At 37.5% G+C, this 23658-nt stretch overlaps 1 protein-coding gene across 7 annotated transcripts in view; it reads right to left on the bottom strand.

Annotated features, from left to right (window-relative positions):
- LOC131523633 (NACHT, LRR and PYD domains-containing protein 3-like) overlaps positions 1-23658 on the bottom strand; it is a 76421-nt gene that overhangs the window by 40419 nt on the left and 12344 nt on the right. For 5 of the 7 annotated variants that reach the window (XM_058750441.1, XM_058750622.1, XM_058750557.1 and 2 more), the window contains 4 exons: positions 22477-22574; positions 12621-12757; positions 12395-12514; positions 12169-12288 (listed from right to left, as the gene is read on the bottom strand). In XM_058750441.1, the coding sequence (XP_058606424.1) occupies positions 12169-12288; positions 12395-12514; positions 12621-12736 (356 nt within the window). In that variant the 5' untranslated portion in view covers positions 12737-12757; positions 22477-22574. The remainder of the gene's footprint in view (positions 1-12168; positions 12289-12394; positions 12515-12620; positions 12758-22476; positions 22575-23658) is intronic. The other 2 variants (XM_058750280.1, XM_058750478.1) reach the window with 1 other exon arrangement.

Below are 23658 nucleotides of genomic sequence, written 5' to 3'. Positions count from 1 at the left end.
TTTGCCAGTGTAGTCTCACCTCTTACCGATTTATTGAGTCCGAAGTTATCTTTTCAGTGGTCTGAGTCCTGTCAGCAGGCTTTCGAAAATTGTAAGGCTTTGCTGGCATGTAGCCCTGTTTTGACAGCTCCGAATTTTGAAAAGTCTTTTAGTCTTACAATTGATGCGAGTGCTTGTGGTGCGGGCGCTGTTCTCCTGCAGGAGGATTCGAACCATGTTCAACATCCTGTAAGTTACTTTTCTAAGAAATTCAATCGACATCAACAGGTGTATTCCACCATTGAGAAAGAAGCTCTTGCCCTAGTGTTGGCCGTACAACATTTTGAGGTATATCTAGGGTCAATTGCTGCACCGATTATCATTTATACGGATCATAATCCTTTGGTCTTTCTGAATCGGATGAGGAATCGAAATCAGCGACTTATGCGATGGAGTCTCATTTTACAACCTTTCCATCTTGAGATTAAACACATTCGAGGAAAAGATAACATTATAGCTGACACACTTTCTAGAGCGTAACATAATTTCTGCGTTGTTTGTTCCCTTTTCTTTGCATCTCTAGGGCCCAGAGGTGTTGAAGAATGAAGAGAAAACGACGTTCCTTTGGACCATCAGAACTTTTATTGTGTTCGTTCTGGATAGTGTTTAACTGTTTTTTTCTTTGTTTTTTTAGATTCGTTGTCGAATCTTTTTTTTTTAGGAGGGAGGTGTTACGACCCTGCATTCTACTTGCCCGCCTGCTGGTGGCGTAATTCTTCCAGGAGGGCGTGGGAGATTGCACACCCCTGTTACCTGTTCACCATTTGATTGCAGAGAGGATAAAACCTTGGATCCAAACACTCCTCTTCACTTCGTCCAGGGGATCGACGGCCTCTGGAGAAGTCACTTGCGAACCTTTGCTTGCTTACAACTCATATCAACCTTTTCTCCTCCCCATTTGGATTATGATTTTTCCCCTTTGATTTTGAATCCTAGACTTCGTTATATTAAGTTATTTGTATTCTTTTGAAGACCAATAAAATCTTGCAAGTCATTATTTTGTACTTGTATGTTTTATGTACGGTCGAAACGAGCTGGCCGTAACATCAGTTAAATATTTACTCTCCTTATAGATAACATCTGCTGTTAACACGCAGAATCACTGAATGAAAGAGAAACAAGAACTACAACTGACTTCAGCCACAGCCTTAGATGAACTCAACTGAAATACAAGACATCATTAAATCTCTCAAGATCTGATTAAACAACTCCACAAACAGCATTACCAGCTTCACACATTACAATTTGACTTTATTTCTCATATGTCATATGTCTATAAAAATTATTTGAGAATTAACAGAAGTTTAGTTGTTTTATTGAAAACGTTTCGTTTGACCTCACCATTGTGGCGATCAGGGTTTGCTTTAGTTGGGCTCTTGATCATCAACTTTTAATCTTAGCTTTTTTCTGGCTGCTGTTACTTTGTTTGTAGAACACATTTGTTGTAGCATGAAAAGCCAGGAAAATGTGTGATATCATGCTTTTGATTGACTTTTGATAATGATGTAATCATCGTCTAGTGGCTTGATTCACTGATCTCATTCAGAGGCTGATCTTTAAAGACATGGTGTGGATTTTTTTTATTTGTTAGTTTGGTGTTGTTTACAGCTGCTATATGACCCTGAATGAGACGACAAACTGCTACTGAAAAATTTAAAAAATGTCTTATGCACAAAACTTTTAGTACTACGGCAGCAATGAGACACACACAGACATCAAGAATCAGTGTATGAATCTCAACAACGGTGACAATCAAAAGCTTAATGTTGCAATTCATGCTGGGTACCAGCACAGTACAAAACTCACCCATGAATCCCAGCATGCATTGCGGCATGAATAAATTATGCCGCTGAATTGTCCACTTATCGTCTTTAATTCTTACTATGTGCTTTTATTTTTATTTTTTGTGTTGAGTTTTAGTAGCATGTTTTGTGATGTTCAGAGTTGATCTGCTTATTTTGTTGATTGTCACCGTTGTTGAGATTCATACACTGATTCTTGATGTCTGTGTGTGTCTAATTGTTGCCGTAGTACTAAAAGTTTTGTGCATTAGACATTTTTAAAAATTTTCAGTAGCAGTTTGTCGTCTCATTCAGGGATTGTAAACAACACACACAAAAAAAAAAATAATAATATCCACACCATGTCTTTAAAGATCAGCCTCTGAATGAGATCAGTGAATCAGGCCACTAGATAATGATTATATCATTACCAATTATCAATCAAAAGCACTTAATCACAAATTTTTCTGTTTTTTTTTTTTTTTGCTATAACAAATGTGCTTTACGAACACAGTTACAGCAGCCAGAAAAAAGCTAAGATTAAAATTTGATGGTCAAGAGCCCAACTAAAGCAAACCCTGACCGCCACAATGGTGAGGTCAAACTAAATGTTTTCAATAAAACAACTAAACTTCTGTTAATTCTCAAATAATTTTTATAGACATATGACAGAAATAAAGTCAAATTGTAATGTGTGAAGCTGGTAATGCTGTTTGTGGAGTTGTTTAATCAGATCTTGAGAGATTTAATGATGTCTTGTATTTCAGTTGAGTTCATCTAAGGCTGTGTCTGAAGTCAGTTGTAGTTCTTGTTTCTCTTTCATTCAGTGATTCTGCTTGTAATGTTCCTTCTTAGTAGAATCAAATGAAATAAGTTTACCAAATGTTTACACACCATCATAATTTTACAGCATGCAAGAGTTTGCTGTATTTTTACAGTATAATTGTAATTATTGATTTACAGTACTCTTGTAAATTTACAGTCTTACTGGCAACCAAAATTGCCAGTAAGTTACTGTAAATTTTACAGCAATTTTTTACAGTGCAGGAGCAAGTCGTCTGAAACATCAGAGCGCTTTATATTCAGCTCTTCAGACGAAAGCACAAGCGTTTACTGCGGTTTCTTCTGTTGTGCTTTGACACACGCGTCTGCTGTTTAATGCTTTAGAGACGTGTTCTCCTCAGCGCAGAGCTTACATACGGTTAAATTCTTCTCTGTGAATCTAAAGCCAGGCTCACACTGTGCAATTTGGCCACGATTTGGTCGTCTGAGACAAATTTTGAAAATCCTAAAAGATTCCTATAATCTTAGGCTAAAATCTGTAGTCTTTGATCGCTGGTTTGACATGTTCACCGACAGCCGATTAATGATTGTTGCGATTAAATTTGTCAGAAGATTTGGCGCACCGTCCTGCAGTGACTACCCCTACGATGAAGGTCAAGCTGTCTCCGTTTTTCAAGACAAGCTATGAGCAGAATTAATGCGAGAATTATAGAGAATTATTCTATCAGCCATAAACTCCGGCGCTCACAGAATTCATATGATATAGAAAAGAAACATATAAACACTGGTCATATGGGTGTGTAGAGCTGCACACACTGTTCTTCTTAAATACACCGGTATTGCCGGTGTTCATATACTTTTCATGATAGCCAACATTTGGGTCCCGCGTGTAATGCAGCTCGTGGTCACTGGACGTGTGGGTTGATGATGTAAAACACCGGACGAGTTTTCTTTCACGCAGCGTTTTAACTCGTCTTGACTGTCGTACAGTCTGACATTAACCTTTTGAGCGGAACGGTCCCACACATGATTTAGAACGTTCGGTGACGTCGCGTAACTGCCAAATTCAAACTGCGTTTTCGCGCTTTGTCTGACGCTGAGATGCCGCTGCACTTGTCATATAATCGCACCTATCAGTGGCGGCTGCTGGTCTTTCAAAGAGGGGAAGCTCATTTTCGGCCTACATCATAAAAATTGTCCGTTTATTTATACTTAAATTCTGCCCTACGTTCCTTTTCAAGAAAATGCTCTGTGACCCTGTCGTACCAACTAGGCGTCTTTTTCAGTGACGCTAGCCTACTGTATGAATGAATGAATGAACAAACAATCTAAAAAAAAAAGATATTAAACTCGACGGAGGAAATGTGGGAATTAGGTTAACCTCTTAACTGTCACCGTCCACCCTGTGGGACGCCTACCTTTACTTCACTATTTTACAATTAAATCCTAATCTAATCATGACAAACTATATATCGTTGGAAAGGTCTAAGACTCCTAAATAGGTATTTTACCACTTTTCTGTTAAAAATTATGTAGGAAAAGTAATAGATTAATTTATGACCAGAGGTGTCAAATCCAGGGTCAGAAAGTAAAGTCCTGTCATGTGTTTATTCCACCCATGAACTCAGCAGCTGATTTCACCAGAGGAGGAACCAAGTCATTCCTTTCAAGTCACAAGCAAGTTTCGAGTCAAATCCCAAGACCTCAACGAGTTGAGGTAATTAAGAGATAATTGAGAGACTAATTAAATGTTGATTGTGCATTAGTGATGAACACCTGCTGTTATTGAGAATTACAGAGGATCAGATGTTGATTGGTTAAAATGATGCCACCATCATGGAGATCAGTGTTTGCTTTAGTTGGGCTCTTGACCCTTTTAGTAACTGAGAATGGATTGCTTTTAAGCAATTGCAATATTGCTTCACAACAAACATTTGCACATTGCTGAATTAAAAGCTTGAGGAAGCAGATGAGCTTACACTTTTGGCTTTTATGTCACTTGAATGAACATCATGAAGGTGTCTCTTTGGTTTATTTACTGACGTTCAGCTGTTACAGAACTGCAGGAATTTACTATTAAACAAATGCCATCGTAATATTAAATATTGGAAAAATTAAGAATTATATTGCTCAGGCTTTTAGACATGAACACTTATCATACGATCCTCAACAGTGGTGACAATAATTATTCATACTGTGGTGTTACCCAGCATGCATTGCAGCATGAAGCATTTTGTTGATTGTCACCATTGTTGAGATTCATACGCTGTTCTTGATGTCTGTGTGTGTCTGAGTAGGACTGGAGTTTAAATATTTAAATGCATTAGATTTAAAATTCTTTCTCTATAACTGCTACAGCAGTAAATTCATTGCGCACTGTGGTTTCACAGAGTTGTTTATTCAAAAGCAGAACATAAATTAAAAAAATGAAAAATGTTGTATGTGTATATATATACACACAATATATTGGATGCAAACAGGTAAGCACCTGATGATTACCTCATCATATGAAAACAACTAACAGTTGCTCACTGCACAGCACTGATCTCTCCGCTTTACAACAGCACATGCATTGCTACAGAGAGATCTAACACAGGAGTCAAGGGTCAAGAGCCCAACTAAAGCAAACACTGATCTACATGATGGTGGTATCATTTTAACCAATAAAACATCAACATCTGATCCTCTGTGATTCACAGTAACAGCAGGTGTTCATCACTAATGCACAATCATCATTTAATTAGTCTCTCAATTATCTCTTAATTACCTCAACTCATTGAGGTCTTGGGATTTGGTCTCGAAACTTGCTTGTGACTTGAAAGGAATGAGTTGGTTCCTCCTCTGGTGAAATCAGCTGCTGAGTTCATGGGTGGAATAAACACATGGCAGGACTTTTACTTTCTGACCCTGGATTTGACACCTCTGTTTATGACAAGAGTGCACCTGAAAAAAATCTACATCATGACATGAATTCTGACCTTTGTCACAGAAAGTCTTCTTAGTTGCCTTTTTCTCTATCACGAATTAGAAATCATAAGAAATTATTTATCAGTAGAAAACTTAAAATTTCAAAATTCATCCTTTGAAACCCATTTTAAAATCAGACATTGCATTACCATGTAAATGGTACATTAAAATCATGTTACAAAATATTTTCATTCATGAATTATAAAAATTAAGTTTGGATAGTGCACTATAATGTCTCTGTTCAAAACTGTGGGTGACAGTTAAGGGTTAAACTGAAACAAGGAATGTGGTGTATAATATTGTCATATAAAAATGTAAATACTATACCAACTTAATTTTTCAATTCTAAAATTAATCAAAATTTAATAAATAAATAGATGTAAGTGAAAACAGACAATATTATTCTCTGAATACTTAATTAATGTGAATGAATGACTGGCTATTGTTATCCATGAAAATCTAAACAAAACTCATCTTAGCACTGCACAGAAGCTGCATGAAGTGACATTTATTCATTTGACTATATTTATAATTGCATGAATAATGTTATGAGATTAATGTTTTAAATACTAAATTCTGAATATAGAAATATGTTGGAAAATAATGTAATATGCCTACTTTTAGACGGAAACTTAAAACGGCCAGCAGGTGGCAGAAGTTGTAATTGAATCACTGAGTCATTTAAATGATTCTTTCAAAACGGCTGAATCCTTCAGGAGCGAATCAAATGACTGTTTTTATTAATGGCTCAGTGAATCAGTGATTCTCCCAAATCAGCAGCGGATCTGGAGAACACAAACGAAACAAAACACTCTTGCTCGTGTTTGCCTAAGTGTCAGGAGCATTTTTTCATATCTTGAAATTTCAGTTAGCAGCATGTATATTAAAACATAACATTATAAATGAATAAAAAAAAAAAAAAGATTGATAAGAACCAAGTGCAAAGCCGCTTTGACTGGCGTACTCTTTATAGTACAAAATCGCTGTCAATCAAAAGGAGATACAGACGTCCAATCATCATGAAGCCCAGCGTCCAGGCACGCCCTCCTCCATTCACCCCAGAGACGCTGAGCGTCCGTGGGCGGGACATAATCGCAGCATTTATCCAATGAGTCTAGTTTGAGGCACTGAAAAAACTGTTCAAACAGCCCATTGAAGTCAATGGACGCCGGCTTCAACAGGGAATGCACTGAAGCTACGGGAATGTATGAGAAGGAAATCGACCTGCTATATGTAGCTGATTCTGAGCGAACTCGTCTTGAGATTCGTGTTCTGAGCATTTTAGTCAATAAAATGTTAACACAATAGTACATATTTGACCATTAATTTTTGACATTATAGGGAAGCCGAGCTTCCCTTGCAGTCTTAAAGAAATCCCCACTGGCACCTATGCAGTGTTTTTAACCCTAATGTTTATTTTATGCTTTAGAAATTTAAATACACATAAGTACTAGTAAAACAACATAGGTTAAAAAATACACTCAGATGTTTATGGAAGCAGTAATAACTTTTAATTATAATTTATAATTTTCAGACGTGTTTAATTAATATCAAACACACATAGTGTAAGTAACTATAAAGTCCACTCTATTCTTCTCCCATTTCACCTGCCACTTACTTACATGTATTTCGCGAGAAATTGATGAATTTACGTGATGTAAATCGACTGACAGGACTCTGTGAACTGCAGCGCGAACAAACATGGCGGCGCCCATCTCACATTACAGATCACGATCAAGATCATTTAGAACGGTTTTTAAACGATAAAACACACTCATTTGTCACATAATCCTCAATAAGCATGCTTACAGAAACAGACACACACATACAAAGACATACATGCACACACATTTTGTTGCAGATATAGATATTTGAAATAAATGATAGGTGACAATAATTTTTGCAAGTCTTCTTTTTTTAAGAGTCTATATTTCTCTGTGATCATATGGCAAAATTGTAAAAACTGACATGACAAAATGGTAAACTTGAATTAAATGTGATTTTAAATGTTATAACAGTGATTTTATAATATCTCCATGAGAAAAGCCATGAGCAGTTCTGTTTGAGATCTTAATAAGCCCATTAGTGGTCTTCCGCTGCCATCTAGTGGTTATAAATAGCAATTTCTCATACAACACTGTTCCTTTATATCTATTATAGTGGTATTTTTTTGACAGCTAACCAAGTGACAACATTCAACATTTTTTTATAATTATTGATCTAGAGAGTCCAGAGAGTATTACTGCAGTGGTTTGATCAAGACTGAGCGAAAAACCTGGGACTAGTTCACAAAAGTAGGTTTTTAACATATTTGTGAATATTTAACGAACGATTTGATTGACAGCATTAGTCCAAGAAGGAAAGTTGTTCAGAATGAGGAGATCTATCATATGATATGAAGATCTAGTGTTTGTGTGAATATATGAACACGTTCTACAGATTGAGGTCATTTTCCATAGAAATCTTGTGTTTTTGAGGCCTCTTTAACTGTTATAGCGCCACCTATGCTACGATCTCCATGAAACTTTGCATGGTTGTTAAGAGTCATGTGACATATGTTGTCAACAAGTTTCGTAAAGTTTTGAGTTTTCGTTTAGGTTTGATAGGCTTTTGGGTATATTTGGCTATGCCACTTTTCTAAATGATCCCGTTATAAGTAACCAAAGGACCTAATTCAAAATTTTTTTGATAATTATTGATCTAGAGAGTCCAAAGAATTGCGCTGCAGTGGTTTGATCGAGATTGAGCAAAAAACCCAGGACTAGTTCGCAAAAGTAGGTTTTTAACATAATTGAGATTATTTAATGAAATATTTGATTGACAGCAATAGTACCTGGGGTAAAGTTGCTCATTATGAGGAGATCTATTGAATGATATGTATATTGCATGGATTTGTGAAACACCACGTGATTACAGAGCCAAAAAATGTCGTTAGCGCCAACTAGTGGCCGATTTCTTTTAAAATTCTTACAGACCTTTAGGGCCGTGAGTCGAAGATGTCCATCGAGTTTTGTTCCGATCGACCTCCGTTAACCTTGTCAAATAGGTGCTTAAATTTCATTGGCAGATGGCGGCCATGTTTTTTGAGATACGCGAATGTTCTCGTAGATATTTGAGCCACTCCGAACAAAGACACTGCATACCAAATTTCAAGTTGATCGGACTAACGGTTACCCAGTTATAGTTTTTTCTACATTATAGTGCCACCAAGTGGCGGATCAGCGCAATTATTTTCCTTCACTAATTATAGCCTGTTTCGTAAAATTGGCCCGCGACTTTTAAACATTTTGGGGCCTCATTGCGAATGCGAGTTGAATTTTAAGTATATTTTTGATAATTATTGATGTTCACTGATCAGAGAACATTTCTGCAGTGGTTTGGTTCCGATTGGGTGAAAAACCTAGAACTAGTTTGCAAAAGTAGGTTTTGAACATACTTGAGAATATTTAAATAACACTTCGATAGATAGCAGTGCTCCTAGAGGCAAAGTTGTTCAAAATGAGGAGATCTATCATATGATATGAATAACTAATGGATGTGTGAATATATGAACGATTTGTTAAGATTTAGGTTCTTGTACAATTGAAATATTGTTTTTGATGGCTTTTTTTACTGTTATAGCACCACCTATGCTCCGAACTCCATGAAATTTTTCATAATTGTTAAGAGTCACATGTCTGACACATGTTTTCACCAACTTTCGTAAAATTTAAAGTTTTTGTTTAGGTTTTATAGGCTTTTGGGTATGTGTGGCCACGCCAATTATAGCTAACCAAAGGACAAAATTCAACATTTTTTCGATAATTATTGATCTAGAGAGTCCATAGATTATTACTGCAGTGGTTTGGTTGCGATCGGGCGAAAAACCACAGACTAGTTTTCAAAAGTAGGTTTTAACATATTTCTGAATAATTAATGAACGATTTGATTGACAGCAATGGTTCTTGAGGCAAAGTTGCTCATCATGAGGAGATCTATCAAATGATATGAATATTGTGTGGATATGTTAAACGCCACGTGATTACAGAGCCAAAAAACTTGTTAGCGCCAACTAGTGGCCGATCTCTTTTAAAATTCTTACAGACCTTTAGGGCCATGAGTCGAACATGCCCAATGAGTTTCGTTCCGATTGACATCCAATAACCTTTTCTAATAAGTGCTCAAAATTCGTTGGCTGATGGCGGCCATGTTTTTTTAGATACGCGAATGATCTCATATACACTGGTGCCCCTTATACCAGGCTGCATACCAATTTTCAAGTCGATCGGACTAACGGTCACATAGTTATAACTGTTTTTATGTTTTTTCAGTCTTACAGCGACACCAAGTGGCAGAGCTTCGCAATTTTTTTTTATTTGACCAAAGATTGAGCTCTTACATATGTGTATGATATCTAATTCCGTTCCAGAGTTATGCTTCAAATAACATTTGACTAACGTTAGCATAGACGCTAATTGGCGTACTGTTTTGCGCGAAAATCGAAATTTCAACTTTTTTTTGATAACTTTTGATATTCAGTGTCCCTAGAATATTTCTGCAGTGGTTTGGTTCCGATCGGGTGAAAAACCTATGACTAGTTCGCAAAAGTAGGTTCCAGATACAGCTCAATTTTGCGGAAAAAACTGTGCGTCCTGTTCGGGCTGACGCTAGGATCGCAACGATGTTAAAATATTGAGTCTACGACAAAAGGTGTACTAGCTACGGCCAAAAATGTCTGAAATTTTTGTTTTTTCCGCTGTAGCGCCCCCGTTTGGCCGATTGGGCTGAGACTTTGATACGTTCTCCCCAAATTGAGCTCTACGATCTGGTCGAGTTTCAAGTCTCTACGACTTACGGTTTGGGCTGCACGATTCGTTTTACGGCGGAATAATAATAATAAAAATCCTAACAATTACAATAGGGTTTCAGCACTGCGTGCTCGAACCCCTAATTAGAAGAGTTGTAACACGCCATCTTTCACTGTATCTCACGTTCAGTCACTCACACAGATCACGTTACATACGCAGAGACATTCAGCAACACAAACTTCTCAGCGCTGCCACGCGATTTTATCAGTAAAATATCTTAATCAATCAAGAGCTACATTCCCAGTCAACACGTGAGGTCACGCGATGATCACAGTGACATCACACCATTCTCATACGGTGATCCTCACAGTGTGAGTAATATATGAGCTCATTGTGAATTCAAAATGTTGAGCAGGTTGAGACGAGGCAGCTCAAATATCAGTCGCTGGGGGACATTCTACTTCCTGTTTCTCAACACTATCACAGTGATATCACAGTGGTGTCACATGATCAGCTCATGAGTGCACGCCCAGCTAACAGATTTCTGTTATAAGATACAACTGAAACATACGTTACCATCATGGTGAGTAGTGTTTGCTTTAGTTGGGCTCTTGACCCTTGACTTTATACATTATATATTTTTGGGGCAGCTCTAACTGTGTTTATAAAGCGCATTTGTTATGGCAAAAAAAACCCAAAAAGAGACTGCGACCAGGTGATATTGGTGTGTTATTGATGATTGCAACGCAGCCATCACCTACACTCAATATGCAGTCTGGTTGAGGTTTTATAAATCAACAGTTTCTAAACATAATAGCGCTGTGATTATACAGTATAGGATCCAGCAGTCTCATAATCAGTTATGAAGGATTATAAAAGCATAAAACACAAACATTATTAACTACCCTCTCATTCAAACACAAAGAGAGACCTCAAGAATCAGTGTATGAATCTCAACAATGGTGACAATCAAAAGCTTCATGCTGCAATGCATGCTGGGTACCTAGTCTCTGTGCAGTGAGTGCACTTTGACCTCATATTAGTATGAGCACACAGTGAGGGCGCTGTGAGGTTACACTTTTAGCTCACTGTTACCTCACATTGTGACATCATCACGAGTATCCTGTGAGATCATGGTGACATCACTGTGAGATCAAATTGTTGACTGGGTTACTTTCTCAACAAGGAGCTGGTAACATCATTGTTTCTAAAGCAATTAAAGCCACAGCTCTCTCGTAAATGAACACTTGATGAATTACACTTTTCTGAGAATAGAGTATCTAAGTGTAGATCGCTAAACTGCAAGCTAACCGGTGTTTTCAGAAAGCAAGCGTGTTTATCCTCAGTGAAGAGAGAGCGAGTGCACACATGGTTGCCAGGTTGACAAAGATAAGTAACACACTTAGCAGATATTTCTGTATTGCTCAAGTGTGAAGCTCTGTTTCAGGGACCTCTTTATATTGTGTTCAAATTAAGCGTGGTCCACTGCTGCACACGTGCCGCGATATCCATACAGAGACAGAATCAAACCTCTGTGACGATACATCATCGTATCGATGCACCGAACACAGCTCTACAGTCTGTGGGTCACTAACAGTGGAAACACACTCTTGTTCTGGTTTGTGGATCAGTGTGTGTCTGAATCTGCTGCTGTTGCTCAGTGTGTGTTTCTCTGATTGAACATGTTGAAGCAGCACTTGTCGACTCGTGGAGCGTCTGAGAAATGATGAACTGTGATCCGCTGATTGTTCACGCTGGTCAGTGTTTATCAGCGCAGCATGAATTGACCTTAACACTGGATTATATCTCACCTGGGGTCAGAGGTCACTGGATCATCACTGATATAAGGAGGAAGAATCTGCATGGATCTGTCACTCTTCAGAGACACACAGCTGTGATCAGGAGATGAAGATATCTTCCTCTTCCTCCTCCTGAAGATCATGATAAACACACAGACATAACTCTTCCTTTAGTTCTGTCGGCTGTTTCATTTATTTCAAGTCAGTTTGTTGTGTCTTATACTGAATTGTGTCTCACCTGGGGTCAGAGGTCACTGGATCATCACTGAAATTAGGAGGAAGAATCTGCATGGATCTGTCACTCTTCAGAGACACACAGCTGTGATCAGGAGATGAAGATATCTTCCTCTTCCTCCTCCTGAATATCATGATAAACACACATACATAACTCTTCTTTTAGTTCTGTCGGCTGTTTCATTTATTTCAAGTCAGTTTGTTGTGTCTTATACTGAATTGTGTCTCACCTGGGGTCAGAGGTCACTGGATCATTACTGAATTCAGGAGGAAGAGGCAAGGATCTGTCACTCTTCAGAGACACACAGCTGTGATCAGGAGATGAAGATCTCTCTCTGTTCTCCATGATGACAAACTGACTTCACACCTGCATATGGAGACATAAGAGCACAAATGACACATAATATTGTGATGATTATTGCAGTAAATCTTAACGCTACACACACGATGAGATTGAAGAGAATGTGGAGCTGCAGCAGGATCCTTTTCTTCTGAATCATAAAGTGCTGGTTTACTGACTGTAGTGAAGAAGATCTGAAGAGTGATCCTCATGAGCATCGTCAGTATCTGAGCTCACTGATGCTCTTGTGTCTTACTGAACATATTTGACTTCAGCAGCAGGAGAAAAGCATCCATCTGTTCAGAGCTTGATGTGTAACGTGGACGCCACTGACACACATCAACTAACTGATCATGACATCTGATGAGGAGTATTTTCAGAGCTGATGTTTCATTGTTGAAGCGCTGCTGAAAACCCCTCAAATCTCACACATGCAGCACATTATATTTCTGCTGCTCTTCCTCCACAACGAGTTTCACCAAACAAACAAGATCAGTCAAACTATTAATAACACAAATCAGGCAGTGATTCATATATCACGATCATCAGTGTAACTGGAGAGAGCGAAGAGAAACTGGACAAGAGCCGCTCAATATTTAATATTTGAAAAAGTTAAATAATGCACGCTTATGCAACCATATTACTGCAAGTCTTTATTTTATGTTTTCCCCTTCTGAAAGTTTATAAGTTATCTGGGCCTCATCATTTAAATATCACAAACCAGACACTTTAATAAGGATTTATAGGGTTTTTAGAGCAGAAATACATTTGTGACTCGTGCTGGCAAAATAAGTCACAATCGGCAAATTTTCTAAAATTGTTTGTGTTATTTTCACATTCTCCATTACAAAACCTTCAGAGTGACGTATGATTTGTTGGATTTGTACAAAAATCGACTGAGCTACACCTGTTTGAAGTTGATAGAGTCAGCAATGACAATTTAGAGAGAAATCTAGGCCTAGTTAGAAGTTTTCTGAAGGTTCAAAAACAAAATCACAGAGCAACCGTACCTCAAAATCTCTGGTAATACAACCACATTCAGCACACACCAATCTATAGGAAAAATACATGTTCAGCTTTTTCCTCCATGATACCACAATGCACTGCACGGGGTGTTTTGACCAATCACAGAAGACGTTATTGTGACTAGACGTGAATCTTCACTTGCTTCACGATTCAATTATGATTCAGAGGGTAATGATTAGATTATAAAACGATTCTCAATGCATCACGATTCATCTTTTCCTCCAATTCATTTCTTAATAATTACTGTATTAATAATCACAATATAGCTATTTTTTGTTATTTAATCGGTGTTATTAAAAATAAGAACAAACATGCAAATATTGGAACAAATATAAGAAAGAAACTAATTAAATTAACAGTGCTTTACATTTTTCATTTCACATCTAAACAGAATCATTCAAGTAATAAAAACAAATAATCAGATGTAAAAATCTCTGTATAGTCTTTAGTGTATTCATTACAAATACATCAGTTCAGTCAAGATCAGCGAGTGATTTCCTCTTTTATTTTATTGTTAGATTAACATTAATGCGGCAGAGGGCCTGTATATTAAGATCTGCTGTACTGCACGGATCTAATATAATGTTACACATCAGGGGCCGGCTGGATTTACACCCAGTTGTAAGACTAGGTTGGATGTAAAATGCGCTTTAAGTTGTGTGCAGAATTTATACCCGTTGCACCATCTCAGCGTAGTGCTACATCTGAGACTAAATCTCATGCCTAGTCAGAGGTACACGTAGGTGTAAAGTGAAAAGTCATGATTTGCACAGACATTATTAGTTTTTAGGATTCATGTCTGTCAGTTAATTATTACTGCAGATGTGAACTGTAATGTTTATGGTCTTTTCGGGCAGGATAAGCGATATCAATCGCGAAGCTCAGTGTATTTAGGGAACAACTAAAGGCACCCTGGGGTAAAAGGTGTCTTTGATATTATTTTCATCTAAACCACTAGATGGCACAAGCACTTTGGCGTAGCACTTTACAAAACAGCCGCTTTTCAAGGTGCACGTGTATATTTGTCTGATCGTTGAAGTGATCGTGCGCAGCAGCGCAAAGTTGATTCTGTGCTTACTTGGTCTAATATTTTATGTTTTTTTTTTTTTTTTTATGTTGTAGATTTAAGTAGCAAATGAGAATCGCTAAAATTAAATCATATATTTTGAGACAAAGGTCTTCTTTATGATTTTCAGCTTTGTTTAAGATAATTAAAGCAACAGTTTTTAGATAAGGAAAGAATATGTAAAAATATGGTATTTGGGGTAAAAAGCGCCCCTGCTGTTGGGGCTAAAGGCGCACAGTAATTAACATGATAATTAATAGACCGCTGACTTTTCCATTTGATGACATGACATGGTTAGATTCAGATGGTAAATATCATATATTATGTTGGGTGTCCATATTAGACATAATCACCATGTTTAGAATGAAACCATCATATTTAATAAAAACATGATATTAATCATATCATATAATAAAATATAATTTGTTGTTACTACTGTTAATATATATTAAATTATTATTGGATCTCCTTCAATACTTTCAGAATCTATACTTTTTAAAATGATTTTGTTTCTGTGTTTTAAAAATATATATTTTATATATTAACATATTTTAATGACAGTATATTTATTAAACAAAAAAAATATTTTATTATATATTTTTTTTGAATAAGCAGAAAATAGTACAAACTTTGCAAAAGTGAAAGTGATTGTTGAACAAGTATTAACTTAGACATTATTAAAAAAAAATAAAAAAACATTATTTTAGCTGAAGTATTTGTATCAATACCGTGTGTGGGGTAAAATGCCCCCTTGCCACCTCATACATTTATAAGATTTTTAAAACTAAACAACTTGTATGATTTATTTCTGCACAAAATCCGTTGCTCCATTATTGTTCAATACAAACATATATATATATATATATATATTTTTTTTTTTTTTTTTTTGCAATTATACATTTTAGGTGCAGTGCAGGGAATAGCACATTTTTTCTTAAGGTGTGCCTTTAGCAGATTCGTTTGATGGACATAAAAAAAATATATATATACATTTTATATTTTAAAAAGTTGTATACATATTAGTTTTTATATAATATATAGCAAAAATCTTTAAAAACATTTTAAAATATAAAATGTATGTTCATTTGCAACAGTTATGCTAACAACAATAAAAAGACATTTATGCTGTTAAAACAGCGACATCAGCGTGCTGTGTTGTCACGGCAACATCCCAGCTGAAGTTAATGAGGAAATTACATCTCTCCCTTTTCCAAGTGCATTCCAAACGACTAAATAATGGCACAAACATGCCCTGTTCACTCCAACGGGATAGGGATGATCACTTCCATTTGGAATTTGCCCGTGAACCGTACGGTTCGGTGCACGTACCGTTCCACCCCTTATCTGTATATAATTTATCAATTAATGCAGTAAGTTAAAAATAGAGCAAAAGTATATAAAGGTCCCATATTGTACACCTTTCTGGAGTTTTAATTTAGGTTTTGATGTCCTTAAGAATATACATTTGCGGTATAAGTACCAACAACCATCTCGATATATTTTTACAGCTCTTCTCTCAGGAGCTCTGTTAAGAACAGCCTGTCTAATTAATATTCATGAGCCTCTCTTCTGATTGGCCTGTTGTTTTCTGAGTGACGCATGGCTAGGCCAGAGCCATAGAGAGAGAGAGTTGTGACAACTCCGTTGACTCCAATGGACCGTTTTTTTACAGCAATGGCGGATCATGGGAGATGGTCCTCACTGCAGAACACAAGATCCAGGGGGTGTGGCTGGATCTAGATCCAACTCCTCCCACCTTACATTTATCTAAACCTACCCGTCTCCACCCCTTGATCCCTAAACCCACCCATCTCCACCCCCTGGATGTGGATCCAACCCCGCCCCCTGGATCTTTTGTTCTGCAGTGAGGGGCTACTGGATCATGGAGCCGCTCAATAGTTCCCGGAAGTTAGCGCTCATACTATCAGCGCCGTAGAGATGCAGCAGAAGAGACCGCTGTGATGAACTTTTAAAAGGTAAGACATTTATAGAACAAAATTGCATATTATCATCACAGCTAATCAAATTACCTTGTGCATTAAAACAGATTATTATTAGATTACTCCTCACTTAATTAGTAGATTTAGGGATGTTATTCATTCTCTTCAGGCAGTTTATTCGTTGTTGTGTAATTAAGGCTTTTAAACGTGATTTCTGCTGCTGGGAAGTTATTTAATAGATTTAGATTTATTGCAAAGGATGCTGATGGACCTGAGTGAGAATAAAAAAAGTTTAAAATAGGCGAGCAGTTTTCATTTCAGAATCATGCTATAGGCTAAATTTCCAAAAATGTATTATATAGGCCTACCACTACTATTTTATAGAAGTAATCACAATAAACCTGTACTGTATTTTATACTTAAATGTCTTAGCTACTGTAGAAGCACTGTGTTGAAGGAGCAGATGCCACAGGACTGAAATGTGATGGAGCATCACTTAACCGTTTCTCCTGTGTTTTTCTCCTTCTCTATCTGGATCAGAACAAGAAGCACCTGAAGACTCCCTGTAATGAGATATCACCCTCACAATGAGTCTCTTCACTGGGTTTGGCAAGTCTCTCCCTGTTCCTTGTGAAAAAGTGCCAGTTCCCAGATATGATTACATCACATTTTGTTGGTGTAATCTATAGATTGCTCCTGCTGACTATATCCAGCCTCTCATGAAGACTTCAGATGACCAGCACCTGTGAAGAGATGACGCCAGCCCTTGAGAGGACTTCAGATGAAGCTGACTCTGACATACAAAACTGCTCAATTATCCTTTCATTGTAATCAACATGATCAAATCACATAACCATTGCTTTAATTTATTCATTGTTTCTGAACTCATGACATTACTTAACTGCATGATTTGTATAGCTTCATTTTAGAACATTTCTGCCATATGAACATTACTTGTTACTCACCTGTTAACAGAACTCTTATTTGTAATGTAGAAACATTAATTTTCTGTAAAGCTGCTTTGAAACAATAAACTGTATAATAAAAAGTGCTATACAAATGTGAATTGAACAAAACTTGATGCATCATTTTTTTCTCATCTCCGTGTCAGTAGAGAAACCATACATTCACACTCCTTTCTGTGAGTGACTGGAGCATCCCATGCAGCACAGCACACTATAGCGGAGACCGTTCAAGGACAGCATGCTTTATAGTACGTAAATAAGTGCATAACAAAAGTTAACATACATAAAATATGATTAAATGAGTAAAAATGTTTTAAGTTATTTTAAATTTGAATATACTACAAATATATATTTATATATTAATAACGGAGGGGTGCACACCCAGTCAACAATTTGATCTCACAGTGATGTCACCATGAGCTCACAGGATACTTGTGATGAGGTCACAATGTGAAGTAACAGTGAGCTAAAAGTGTAACCTCACAGCGCCCTCACTGTGAGCTCATAGTAATGTGAGGTCAAAGTGCACTCACTGCACAGAGACTAGGTACCCAGCATGCATTGCAGCATGAAGCTTTTGATTGTCACCATTGTTGAGATTCATACACTGTCATTTAAACACAAAGAGAAACATCAAGAATCAGAGTAGTTAATAATGTTTGTGTCTTATACTGTTGTAGCTCTTCATGAATGATTATGAAAGTGACCCATACTGGAATTTGTGCTCTGCAATTAACACATCCAAGGTGTACACCCACCCAGAGCAGTGAGCAGCCATTTATGCTGCAGTGCCTGGGAAGCAGTTGGGGGTTTGGTGCCTTGCTCAAGGGCACCTCATTCGTAGTACAATCCCTGCCGGCCCAAGACTCAAACTCGCAACCTTTGGATTACGAGTACGAGTCCGACTCTCTAACCATTAGGCCACAACTTCCCAAGACCAAGACTGCAAATTGAATCTAGGTGATGACTGTGTTGTTGTCATCAATAACAAACCACCTGGTTGCAGTCTGTTTTTGGGTTTTCTTGCCATAACATATGTGCTTTACAAACACAGTTATAGCAGCCCAAAAAAATATAATGTTATAAAGTCAAGGGTCAAGAGCCCAACTAAAGCAAACACTAATCACTATGATGGTAACATCAAACAAAACAATAAAACATCATCATCTACATCTCTGTTAATTCCCAATAAGCGCTTTTGAAGATGTCTGACAGAAATTAAGTCAGTCTGGTTAATAATGAGTGAAGCTGGTGATTTGTTTATTTCAGTTGATTTCATCTAAGGCTGTGGCTGGAAGTCAGTTGTATGTTTGGAGAAGGTTCTTATAACAGAAATCTGTTAGCTGGGCGTGCACTCATGAGCTCATCATGTGAGAGCACTGTGATATCTCTGTGATAGTGTTGAGAAACAGGAAGTAGAATGTCCCCCAGCGACTGATATTTGAGCTGCCTCGTCTCAACCTGCTCAACATTTTGAGTTCACAATGAGCTCATATATTACTCACACTGTGAGGATCACCGTATGAGAATGGTGTGATGTCACTGTGATCATCCCGTGATCTCACGTGTTGACTGGGCAAGAATCAAAAACATTAAAAGAGATTAATTCCCACTTAGTCTTAAAATATCTTCACTTATTTGGAATGAATTTTCAAAGACAACAAACTTAACATTCACCATTAGATTAATAAAACGACAACGAACATTAAGATGTGATTGCACTTGACTAACATACAAGTTGTTAGAACACACACACACACACACATAATTATATTTATACAGAGAGGTTGAATCTTGGTAAAAGACCACGATGTCGTTTATATAACAAACATGGACTTTTACCATGATAACGTCAGCCTAAAATATGTTAACATGGCAGGTAAGGATAGCTGACCACATTAATCCTCAAATATTAGCGGATTTTATCTTTTATAAACAACACTGATACAGCTACATATACTACGTATACATTATTTTATAAATAATGTAAATAAAGTATTTTATTGTCTACTAATTACCAAAAATCGCAGTTCTCCCTGCTGGAAAAACCAGCATAGACCAGCATATGTTGTGTTTTGGTGCTGGTATGCTGGTGACCAGCATGGGATGCTGCTGGTATCCCAGGTAGCCAAAATGATCCGGCCCGATAACAGCCCAAATCCGGCAAGCCGGAAGAAATAGCTCGGCCCGGATGCAGTTGCCGGACTCTTGTGAATTACGGGAGTGAATGCCAGAATCGTCCCGAGTATGCTGGCCCGAGTCCGGTTGCCGAAACTGAGCCAACACTGCCGGCATCGGGCCACAATCACGCCAGCATAAATTATACAATTAGCCGGTACTGGCCCGAGTCTGGATACCAAATGGAAATGTATATGAAATACAAACCAATATTAATTTAATTAATAACAACAACAAAATTTACCAAAACAATATTATATATATATATATATATATATATATATATATATAGCCTACATGGAAAAAAACTGTTCATATAATTAATTGGTTCTCTAAAAACTACAAAAAATGTATTATTAAAGCCAGTATTTTTTTAACAATGTTGTTTCCACAAATATCACACACACATACGCACACACACACACACACACACACACACGTGCAGTTCCCCCTTCAATACCCCCCAGTTGGAATGACACCATATAAATGTAAAAGCAGTTGGGGTTTGGTGCCTTGCTCAAGGGCACCTCATTCGTAGTACAATCCCTGCCGGCCCAAGACTCAAACTCGCAACCTTTGGATTACGAGCACGAGTCCGACTCTCTAACCATTAGGCCACAACTTCCCAAGACCAAGACTGCATATTGAATCTAGGTGATGACTGTGTTGTTGTCATCAATAACAAACCACCTGGTTGCAGTCTGTTTTTGGGTTTCCTTGCCATAACATATGTGCTTTACAAACACAGTTATAGCAGCCCAAAAAAATATAATGTTATAAAGTCAAGGGTCAAGAGCCCAACTAAAGCAAACACTAATCACTATGATGGTAACATCAAACAAAACAATAAAACATCATCATCTACATCTCTGTTAATTCCCAATAAGCGCTTTTGAAGATGTCTGACAGAAATTAAGTCAGTCTGGTTAATAATGAGTGAAGCTGGTGATTTGTTTATTTCAGTTGATTTCATCTAAGGCTGTGGCTGGAAGTCAGTTGTATGTTTGGAGAAGGTTCTTATAACAGAAATCTGTTAGCTGGGCGTGCACTCATGAGCTCATCATGTGAGAGCACTGTGATATCTCTGTGATAGTGTTGAGAAACAGGAAGTAGAATGTCCCCCAGCGACTGATATTTGAGCTGCCTCGTCTCAACCTGCTCAACATTTTGAGTTCACAATGAGCTCATATATTACTCACACTGTGAGGATCACCGTATGAGAATGGTGTGATGTCACTGTGATCATCCCGTGATCTCACGTGTTGACTGGGCAAGAATCAAAAACATTAAAAGAGATTAATTCCCACTTAGTCTTAAAATATCTTCACTTATTTGGAATGAATTTTCAAAGACAACAAACTTAACATTCACCATTAGATTAATAAAACGACAACGAACATTAAGATGTGATTGCACTTGACTAACATACAAGTTGTTAGAACACACACACACACACACATAATTATATTTATACAGAGAGGTTGAATCTTGGTAAAGACCACGATGTCGTTTATATAACAAACATGGACTTTTACCATGATAACGCCAGCCTAAAATATGTTAACATGGCAGGTAAGGATAGCTGACCACATTAATCCTCAAATATTAGCGGATTTTATCTTTTATAAACAACACTGATACAGCTACATATACTACGATACATTATTTTATAAATAATGTAAATAAAGTATTTTATTGTCTACTAATTACCAAAAATCGCAGTTCTCCTGCTGGAAAACCAGCATAGACCAGCATATGTTGTGTTTTGGTGCTGGTATGCTGGTGACCAGCATGGGATGCTGCTGGTATCCCAGGTAGCCAAAATGATCCGCCCGATAACAGCCCAAATCCGCAAGCCGGAAGAAATAGCTCGCCCGGATGCAGTTGCCGGACTCTTGTGAATTACGGAGTGAATGCCAGAATCGTCCGAGTATGCTGGCCCGAGTCCGGTTGCGAAACTGAGCCAACACTGCCGGCATCGGGCCACAATCACGCCAGCATAAATTATACAATTAGCCGGTACTGGCCCGAGTCTGGATACCAAATGGAAATGTATATGAAATACAAACCAATATTAATTTAATTAATAACAACAACAAAATTTACCAAAACAATATTATATATATATATATATATATATATATATATAGCCTACATGGAAAAAAACTGTTCATATAATTAATTGGTTCTCTAAAAACTACAAAAAATGTATTATTAAAGCCAGTATTTTTTTAACAATGTTGTTTCCACAAATATCACACACACATACGCACACACACACACACACACACACACACACACACACGTGCAGTTCCCCCTTCAATACCCCCCAGTTGGAATGACACCATATAAATGTAAAAACTATGAGAATTTATTTGAATTTATTATTGAAAATTTGACATCAACAAATGCATAAAAAACACTTTAGAACCTCTAAGAACTCCCAGGACCTCAAGTTTATCCTAAAAGAGGACAGAAAAAAGGAGAGAGAGATAAAGAGAGGATACATATAGACACAGTTAGTCAGATCTCAGTGAACTCAATGGTAAATGGTAAATTTGGAGCATATACCTTAAGAAGAATTTCTTTGTTGTAGGACCTGCTCTCTTCTTCCATGCCTTCTGTTTATAAACTTCTCAGTTTCTCCATCCAGCACACTGCAGTATTTGCTGAAAAATAAATAAATATATATTTAATATTTATAAAAATATATATCAGAATCAGAAAGAGCTTTTATTGCCAAGTATGCTTGCATATACATGAATTTCTTTTAGTGTCAAAAGCTTCCAGTTCACAGAGACAACAACGACACACAGACAATAAAAATAAGATGAGAATAAAAAGGCATTTAACTGTTCTGTAGATTGCCTGGGGAAGAAACTGTTCTTGTGCCTGGCTGTCCTGGTATATATATATATATATATATATATATATATATGTGTGTGTGTGTGTGTGTGTGTGTCAGTCTGGTATATGTGGCACAAGTTTGCCTATTTAAACATGAAGCTGGTTTTCCTAACTTAGCATAAAGACCAGGTAGGAAGAAAAAGTAATCACAGAAATATTAGAAGAAATGTAGCAGGAACATTATTACACTATTCACATAATATGTTGTGTAATTAAATAATTAAAATTCACTAACAAACTACAAAATACATAACTTTTAAAACAGATCAGATAATGCAAGCCTGTTAAATAAATAAATAAATAACTGCTGCATGACATATATTTAATGAACCTAAATAAAAAAATTGAGAAAATGTTTGACAGTCAGCTTAAAAAATATATACTTACAAAGCCAAAGACTGTTCTGTGGTGTGCTGTGCTGTGCTGTGCTGTGCTGTGCTGTGCTGTGGTGTGGTGTGCTGTGGTGTGGTGTGCTGTGCTGTGGTGTGGTGTGGTGTGCTGTGGTGTGGTGTGGTGTGCTGTGCTGTGGTGTGCTGTGGTGTGCTGTGCTGTGGTGTGCTGTGCTGTGCTGAGCTGTGCTGTGCTGTGCTGTGGTGTGCTGTGCTGTGCTGTGCTGTGGTGTGGTGTGGTGTGGTGTGCTGTGCTGTGCTGTGCTGTGGTGTGCTGTGCTGTGCTGTGCTGTGCTGTGGTGTGGTGTGCTGTGGTGTGGTGTGGTGTGGTGTGGTGTGCTGTGGTGTGCTGTGCTGTGCTGTGCTGTGCTGTGCTGTGGTGTGGTGTGGTGTGCTGTGTGTGGTGTGCTGTGCTGTGGTGTGGTGTGGTGTGCTGTGGTGTGGTGTGGTGTGCTGT

The sequence above is a fragment of the Onychostoma macrolepis genome, chromosome 01 (genome assembly GCF_012432095.1).
Source record: "Onychostoma macrolepis isolate SWU-2019 chromosome 01, ASM1243209v1, whole genome shotgun sequence".
Lineage (NCBI taxonomy): Eukaryota > Metazoa > Chordata > Actinopteri > Cypriniformes > Cyprinidae > Onychostoma > Onychostoma macrolepis.
Note: the sequence above shows the minus strand (reverse complement) of the source record. Positions and strands in the feature narration are given on the sequence as shown.